This window comes from Limulus polyphemus, unplaced genomic scaffold (assembly GCF_000517525.1).
Source record: "Limulus polyphemus unplaced genomic scaffold, Limulus_polyphemus-2.1.2 Scaffold1804, whole genome shotgun sequence".
NCBI classification, from domain to species: Eukaryota; Metazoa; Arthropoda; class Merostomata; order Xiphosura; family Limulidae; genus Limulus; species Limulus polyphemus.
Window position 1 is genome coordinate 194,912 of NW_013667414.1, and position 9,396 is coordinate 204,307.

At 33.6% G+C, this 9,396-nt stretch overlaps 1 protein-coding gene across 1 annotated transcript in view; it reads left to right on the top strand.

The window, feature by feature from the left end:
• The window catches only part of LOC106464991 (exocyst complex component 7-like), a 91,489-nt gene that overhangs the window by 40,867 nt on the left and 41,226 nt on the right, over window positions 1-9,396 (top strand). Inside the window, exons 10-12 of the mRNA XM_022392819.1 lie at window positions 3,392-3,453; window positions 3,629-3,690; window positions 5,388-5,494. Coding sequence (XP_022248527.1) covers window positions 3,392-3,453; window positions 3,629-3,690; window positions 5,388-5,494 — 231 coding nt within the window. The remainder of the gene's footprint in view (window positions 1-3,391; window positions 3,454-3,628; window positions 3,691-5,387; window positions 5,495-9,396) is intronic.

Genomic DNA, 9,396 nt, shown 5'->3' on the forward strand with positions numbered 1-9,396 from the left:
GTCAATAACTTTTGTATCAAACTTTAGATTATAATTCAAATTTTAGTACTATACATTACTCAATTTCTTAATTTAAAAGCAAATATTAAATAAACATTGATTTTTGTGTGTCACTTGGTGTGTTGAATGCAGCACTGGTTCATATTAGATGTTTGTGAAGCCAAAATACTAAGTCTGTAGTTTTGTATGAATTGGAAACTCAAATTACCGATATTGACAAGCTAGAATATGAAATAAGAGCCTCTTATCTTTTCAATTTGCTAAGATATTGCTCATGTAATAAGTCAAACATAGTGGCACCCTGCCCACCTCTTTCCATTTTTGGAAATGCTCCCTTATATACATTTACTTCTATATATGACATGAATAACCAATCGGAAGCTCAAAATGTCCCCCTAGTGACTTTGTCAGCCATTTTAATGGGCTTGCCATTTTTTTTTTGATAAATTATATTTGAATTCTATGGTATTCATATAGTAATTTATGATTTTTTAGTTATTCAAATGTATATATAAGACCTAAAAAAAATTATTTTGTTTCATATCTTCAATGTGCAAAATTTGTAAAAGCTTAGCAACCTATGTCAAGCAGTAACCGAGGCAAAAGTCGTAACTAGAAGAGATAATTGTTTTCTTTACTTCTATATTTCCTGTTCTATGTTTTAAGAGAAATATGTTTAAGAACTTATTTCAAAATAACAATAATCTATATATATATATAATGTATAATAATTGAAATGTAACTGAATTTTACAAAACACATTCAAGACAAGTTACTTTGTACAGACCAAAGGTCAGTATTATGTTATTTGATATGGTAACATAAGTGCACATGAGCCACATCATTGTATTGTATTGTTAGCCAGGCACAGCTGAAAGGTCAATATAATAGATATATATAAATGTATAATGTTATGAGATTTAAGCTATTTAGTCTAAACATTTATGTTTTCATGTTATAATTTGTGTTCATTCAAGAATGAAGGAAGCATAATTTATGTTTATTTCCTGATTTTTTTTATGGTAATTACGAGATCAGTTAAATCAACCAAAACTGTACAGAGATTTGTTACTGAAAATAACGGATAAAATATAGTTTTTTTTCTTAAGAACATTTGATAACTATCTGGACATTATAAAGATTTCGATTGGACTTAATAAAAAAATTAATATTTGCGTATGAAAGCATTGTAATGTTTACTGATAATAAGCTAAATTTCATTAACATTCGCATACTAATTTAAAACTATAACTAGCACAAAATGGTTATGAGGTCAGTCCCAGGGACTGAGCCCATAAAAGAGTTAAGTACTTCTCGCACCTTCTTCCACAGCACTTATCTTTTCCTCTCCCTTAACCAATTCTTTCTTACTCAGACTTCGACAGCTCGGGAGGTACACAATGATTAATTCTGTCTTATTTCTCTTTCTTCTGTCTCATGCCTATTGAACCACTTGCACCTGGCTTGATTCTCGTGTCTTGTTGGACTGTTCAATTACAGACCTCTTCCTTTAAAGGTACCCTCCTTTGTCTGTTCCTATCCTGGGACCTCTTTTTTTTTTCCATGGAGCTCTTTCCTTCTTCCCTTACAGGATTGGTGCATCGACTCCTCTGTTGATATGTTGGTATTGGGGTGTGGAATCTCACGTGCTATTTCCCTTTTCTTCGCATTCAAGTCCTTATGTTTTTGTTAGCTTACATTCTCTTCTTCAATGGGTTTTACAAGCTTCTCCAGGCAAGCATGTGGACTCTCTCCATACATTCATCTCCTGCTCTACACCTTCTGACTGTTTTGTCTCCTGTTGGTTTTCAGCTTTCATAGGCCACCATTCTTCTGTCACTCCACTGTCTTTGAGAACAATACATACTATTTCTCTTCCTGGGCCCCCTTCTTTCAATACATAGGATCCTACCAGGTGCCTCCCAAGATAAACTTACCCAAAATCTGCATCAAGCCAGGATAACAGAAAGTGCTCATACCCTCCACCCTGGCTCTACATGTGCGTAGTGTGAAATAGTGTGTTCTGCAATACTACTGTGCTGAATATAGTACCATTCGTCTTTACACAATTAAACAAACTGTTGCCAAGCAACTTGAATTTCAATTCATCTGGAAAGACCATAAGTTTTCAGCTTTCCTGTTTGTGATGTCCATTCAGCTTGGTTAGCTCTTTTCACAGTAGTTTTTGAGCAGTTGTAGTATATGTTATTTAACATTCACTCCTGTATATGCAGCAAGGTTATTGATAAGATGTATATTCGACCATCATATGTCTAAAGACATACCTATAGATACTTAACTTTTTTTATTTCAACCATGACCACTTCTGTTAACAATACCAGTTTTATGTATTCTCTTCAGTCTTGCATATTGTTCCAAATAAAGCATCGAGTATGGTTGCAACTTTTCAATCAAGCAACCTTGATTAATTTAAACTTTTATTTTTACCCACCTCACATGTGGTATTTCATTCCTGGAGTCCATGTCTGTTTCCACTGGGAATAGAATGACCATCCCTACCTTTACAGGCTTTATACTGGTGTTACTGTTTGTGATTAGTTGGATGACAGCCAAGTACAGTGTCAAATATCGACATGGGATTATGCACAAAGTATTTCAAATATACATGTTTTAATATGTATGTAATTTATGTTATTGGAGACGTACCTATATATATATATGTATATCTGTAATTTATGTTATTTTTTAGTTCTACATAACATGTGCAAAGAGAGAATTGATTGGATTTGAGCAAAAATGACAGTTTCTTGTGCATCATAATGGTTTGACAAGTTTCAGTGTCTTCAAGTGTGTTTGTGAAACTTAACCATTATGGTTAGATTATTGACAAAGTTGAGTTTGTTAGTAAAATGTAACCACCATGGTTGGATGATTGACAAAATCTACAATGTTGAGAGGTTGTTAGTAAAACTTAACCATGATGGTTAGATCATTGACAATGTCTACAATGTTGAGAGTTTGTTAGTAAAACTTAACCATCATAGTTAGATGATTGACAATATTTACAATATTGAGATTTTGTTAGTAAAACTTAACCATCATGGTTAGATGATTGACAGTATCTACAATGTTGAGAGTTTGTTAGTAAAACTTAACCATTATGGTTAGATAATTGACAATATCTACAACGTTGAGAGTTTCTAGTAAAAATTTTACAATTATGCTTATGCTAAGTAAGCTTTTGTAAAATGAATGTAATATGTTGAGAAGTTTAACTTGGATTTAAATGTAAAATACTTTTTTTAAAATTTTGAATAATTTTGATATAAAGTAGTTCTAAAATATGTATTAAATAAAATAAATGTGATACATTTACACACACATATATTTTCATAGATATTGCTTATGGAATGTTTTGCTTCACAATTAGGGACGGAGGAGTGGAGTAAGGGAAACACCACCTCGTAGAGTATCCAAACGTATTCAACAAGCGTAAGTTTAATTGGTTAAGCTTTCTGTGTGGCACCATTTACTTTATAAATATGAACAATTTTTAACCTGTTTTGTCTTTAATCTTGGTATAAAGAATTACATCCTCAGAATGTAAATGTACATACGTTCATTAGAAGATGTTAGAAATATTGAAGTGTATAGTATTTCTTTACAGCTTAAAGAAGAAAGCCAGTGCTGCATTCATGAAATATTCACCATCGGTTGACACAGCTTTTGGTTAGTGATGTTTTTTATGTTTAATCTAGTTATGGGTCAGTATGTAAAAGTGTGGTTGTAATTATACTTAGCTTAATGTTAATCAGAAAGTTACATTTTATATATCAGTGCAGTTACAAATTGACTTATATTTATTAAAATAGTTACATTTTATATATCCATGCAGTTACTACTTGACTTATATTAATTAACATAGTTACATTTTATATGTCCATGCAGTTACAACTTCACTTATATTAATTAACATAGTTACATCTTATATACCGTTGCAGTTACAACTTCATTTATATTAATTAACATAGTTACATTTATTATATCCATGCAGTTACAACTTCACTTATATTAATTAACATAGTTACATTTAATATATCCATGCAGTTACAACTACACTTATATTTATCTAAGGTTGTAACTGAAGTAGTAGTTGTTTAATTTATGTAAAGCTGTATTTCTGAGGTAATAATTGTTTAATTTATGTAAAGTTGTAACTCTTAAGTAGTAGTTGTTTAATTTATGTAAAGCTGTATTTCTGAAGTAATAGTTGTTTAATTTATGTAAAGTTGTCACTGAAGTAGTAGTTGTTTAATTTATGTAAAGTTGTCACTGAAGTAGTAGTTGTTTAATTTATGTAAAGTTGTCACTCAAGTAGTAGTTGTTTAATTTATGTAAAGTTGTCACTCAAGTAGTAGTTGTTTAATTTATGTAAAGTTGTAACTCTTAAGTAGTAGTTGTTTAATTTATGTAAAGTTGTCACTCAAGTAGTAGTTGTTTAATTTATGTAAAGTTGTCACTCAAGTAGTAGTTGTTTAATTTATGTAAAGTTGTAACTCTTAAGTAGTAGTTGTTTAATTTATGTAAAGCTGTATTTCTGAAGTAATAGTTGTTTAATTTATGTAAAGCTGTACTTCTGAAGTAATAATTGTTTAATTTATGTAAAGTTGTAACTCTTAAGTAATAGTTTAATTTATGTAAAGTTGTCACTGAAGTAGTAGTTGCTTAATTTATGTACAGTTGTATTTCTGAAGTAGTAGTTGTTTAATTTATGTACAGTTGCATCTCTAAATTAGTAGTTGTAAAGTTGTAACTGAAGTAGTAGTTGTTTAATTTATGTACAGTTGTATTTCTGAAGTAGTAGTTGTTTAATTTATGTACAGTTGTATCTCTGAAGTAGTAGTTGTTTAATTTATGTAAAGTTGTAACTGAAGTAGTAGTTGTTTAATTTATGTTAAGATATATTTCTGAAGTAGTCGAGCTTTAATTTATGCACAGTTGTATCTCTGAAGTAGTAGTTGTTTAATTTATGTAAAGTTGTAACTGAAGTAGTAGTTGCTTAATTTATGTACAGTTGTATTTCTGAAGTAGTAGTTGTTTAATTTATGTACAGTTGCATCTCTAAATTAGTAGTTGTTTAATTTATGTACAGTTGTATTTCTGAAGTTGTAGTTGTTTAATTTATGTACAGTTGCATCTCTAAATTAGTAGTTGTTTAATTGTTGTAAAGTTGTTACTCTGAAGTTTTAGTCATGTAATCTAGTTTTCAAAAGAGTGGTAGTTTGTGATTTAAAGAAAATTGTCAGGAATTTCTTTAAATGAATTAAAAATTTGCTCATAGATAAGGAAATGAAACTAATTTAATATTGTTAACACTTTGTTTTAGACTTTATTGTTTAGCAGAATATTTATTTGATACACCACAGGTCAGCGATTTCATCCTTCTTTGCTTCCTGAAATGAAAGATGAAATTCTGGATCAAGAAATTGAAAGCTATTTAACCTCAGTAACGGCACTCTACAAACTGATGCAAGTAAGGAAGTATTTGCTTTCAAAGTTTAAGTAGAACTGAACTTTTTTGTTCTCATTCTGCAAAATTTTCTTTCTCTCATATTTATTTAGTTGATTAAAATTTGATGCTATGTATATACAAAATTTACATATTAAAGTGTAACTGTATATAAAGAAGTAAAACCAGTAACCCTAAGAAAAACCAAAACCAAAGAAACTTAATATGTGTACGTATGTGTTAAAACATGCATCGTGTGTTAGAAAGTGGGATGACATGTTTAAAGGTTTACAGGATGGATAATTTAAAATGTTTAGTCATTTGTAACTTGTATACTTTAAAATATTAGATAGTTTACATATTGCATAGTTTAGAAATGTTTACTCACTTCTTCACATAATATCTTGTACCATTGCCATGAAGGCTTTTGTGCATGCTCCAAGCTTCGAACAAAGTTCTCACCCCAAAAGTATTAACATGTATTGTGCCAGCTTATGATATAATCACCAGTAGGAAGGATGGAGACACATCCTCTATTTGCTGTAATCTCCATGAGCATTAGCATTATTTCCTCAGCACTACTTTGTTCAGATGTGTTTTTCTTAGGAAATAACAGCATTATTTTATATATGTGCACTTATTAGCAGAGACCCACAAAACATTTGTGGTCAAATTAGTATCTTTATTGCAACAATACTTCTTTAAATTCAGGATTTTTAGAATGATAACAAATAATTCTAACTTCAGACACTGAAATCTAGAAGTCCATTTGTCTTAGGCATAACATTAGTTTAGCCTTTATTAGGACTGACTGTTGAAGATCATAGAGATAATTCACTTCTAGTGAAAACTCTTTTTGCACATTTACAGGCAGTCTATGGGCTGCACAGGTGTTTTCCTATGGACATTCCTTATCTTATTTTCTGCACTCAAGCTCCTGTTTCTCCTCCTTTGATTGTTTTTCATCTCCTCAAACCTCATAAGTTTTCAGCACCCAGAGGAGGCTGTGTCTTCCTTATGGGTTAGAAATGCCATAAAATAGCCTCAAGCCCTCTCAGGATTTTTATTCTCATCTTTTTGTCATTCCAGAGATGTCAGGACATTGGTGACCTGTTATGGGTCTCTCATCTTTGAACCAACTTTTTCACCATTCCACTGTTCAAGACAATTAGTTTTCTCAGTCTGAGGTGGATAACCAAAGTCAATGTTTGGGATACTTTTCTCCATGTCCTGATTTGTCTGTCTAAATGTAGCTTTTTCTTGTTCACCCATGATGCTCATATTTTTCAGTTCTGGGCCCTTCCCTTAGGATTTGCAATGGCCCTGTACATTTTCAATCAGGTCATAAAATAAATGCATTTGCATGAAAGATTCCTTTGTTGGGTCTCCATTTTCACTGCTATATGTCTACTGGCTTCTTGTTGAGGCCAAAGAAATATCCATGACTTCGACACTCTTCCCATTTAAGAGGCTTCATGATTGTGTTGGCTGATCAAGTTCTTCAAGTCCTTCATAACCCCCACTCAGTCTTTCATTCACATGGGAGTCTTTTTCAACTTGATTGAGGATCAAGCTCAACCATCTTATTTTGTGTCTTTGAGTCATAGGGCTTCTGATTTCCAAAGCTCTCATCACCTTCTCTTACTGCATGAAAAGTTCAATCTCTTTTGGGAACTCTGGTTTCACCTGAGTCCCTTGTTCCTTTCGGATATACCCATATGTATCTCTTCAGTGGAACCTGGCATATCATTGAGATATATTCAGAGATTCAATGCCATTTCTTGTATATCTCCCCCACATCTATTCACTTGCTGTCATGGTGGCTCAGTCAATCTCACACGACACTGGGCATCCATTTTTCCCCACCCAGACATGCATTTGTTCACTGATGACTCTTTTTCTCAGTGGGGGCATTTCTGGACATCTACATTCTTTCCAGGGTATGATCTTCAAGAAAGTATTCCCTTTCTATCCATGCACTCATAACTGTTAGTTGCTGTAATTTCTTTTCAGGGACGTTATGCTACTATATTAAGAGTAAAAATTTTCAGTTTTGTGTTTTCTACTCATAATATTAGTTGCTGGTCAAGCTTAACATCATCTTCAGTCTCATCTTTTTGTTCATCTTGTGTTGATTTATTCAGACAACTCCACTGTCATGTCTCACATCAACTGACAGGTAGGCATTCAATCTTGGGACCTCTGTTTTCTCACTCTAGATTTTCTTTTTCAGGCCTACAACCAGTACATTTGGCTATTGGCCTGTGATGTTCTGGGAGTTTTGAATCTGGTGGCAGATATTCTGTCTTGTTTCAACCAGAATGTTTTTTTTTATATAGTGGTCTCTCAACCCTCAATGGTACTTCAATGGATTTGTTCTCCCATTTTGGGAGTCCTTCCATCAGTACCAAGTTTCCTGTTTTCTGCTAACCAAATCCAGACTCTGCTGCTCTAACAGTAAATGCTCTGGACCAGGATTGGATCAATCTCTGTCTTTTTACCTGGCTTTTCAAGAGTAGTTTACCTGCTTCTAAAATAGCAGGCAACAGTGTGGCTTTGACTGCAATCTTCTATTTTTTCCCCTACCATTCTTCTTTTCTTTCTGTGGTTCTTATTAGCCCTTTACAAGTTTTTCTTATTAGTTATCTTTCTCATCCAGTTTTTCTTCTGAATGGACCCTGTGTTTTGTTTTCTTGGCCCTCATGTATCCCCTGTTAAAACCTTTGGCTTTCTGTTCCCTGTATCATCTTTTTTTCTTCTTCTTGCTTATGTGAGACATTGATCTGACATTTTTGCCTTAGACATATTCTATCCACTTTATCTTAGGGATAGGCTGATTTTATTCCTAGACTGCTCCTTTCTTTCAAAGGCTTGGGCTGCTTGGGGGAGCAGTTAGATGTTTTCTTCAATCATTCTCCCTTTCATTTCTTTGCTTTATGTTTGTTCTCAATCCAATCATCTTCTATGCCATGTTTGGTAGTTTGGTCAGTCATACTGTTCCAATACATGACCTTTGTCATAACCTTTTCTTGCTGTGGGATTCCTCTTCTTTTTGTGACTTGTCACCTTCTGTTTTGACTGACTGAGTTTGTCAACTCATCTGGTTTGTTTAATCTTCCATAGTAGAGGATGTATGTCAACTTTATTGGATAGCCTCCTATCAGGTTTGATATCTCATGGCTTCTCTTGCATCTCAACATCAGTATCTGCTAGATAAGATTTACAAGTGTAGACTTAGACAATGCCTGACAAATTATTTTCCCTTGCACCAAAGGGAGGTTTCATCTGTGCCTGCTGTCCACAGTTGTGGTAACACATTGCACAATCTATCAGTGTGGGATCTTATGTAGATGTGATGTTTTCTGTTCAGTCTAAGAACCTCTCCAGTGTTCTCCCCATGCAAGTTCCTCCCTCTTGTTCTCTTCTAGTGGAGCTTGAGAGACACCCTCTCTCCCTAGTCCCAAGCTGCTTTGGGAGGGTCAATATAGAAAGTTCTCCATTGGGTTGGTGAAATCTCACTGGGTGCAACCCTTGATAAGAAGTAGGGCTGGGGTGTTACCTGAAAGAGTAGTACAGGCCACCATACTACACTGTAAACCAAGCCATTTCTTGTGGTTAAACCAGCCTGATAGGTCTTGTGTTGTCCTTGGGATGCAGGTCTGGAATATTTTCTCCGTACACCTGATTATTTCTGATACATATCTCATGTAAGTATTTCTCCAACATGAAACAGTCTGTCTCATTTCCCTAGCCATTCTTAACACTCAAACTCAGCTAACTGTCTGAGTAAGACATCCCAGTCATCTTGGTGACTGTTACAAAACTTTGCCAATTCCTGACCCAGTATCCAATTGTACTTTTTTACCATCCCCTCGGACTGTGGATGAAGTGGCATTGTCCTGGTCTTTCGTATGCCAAACAACTTG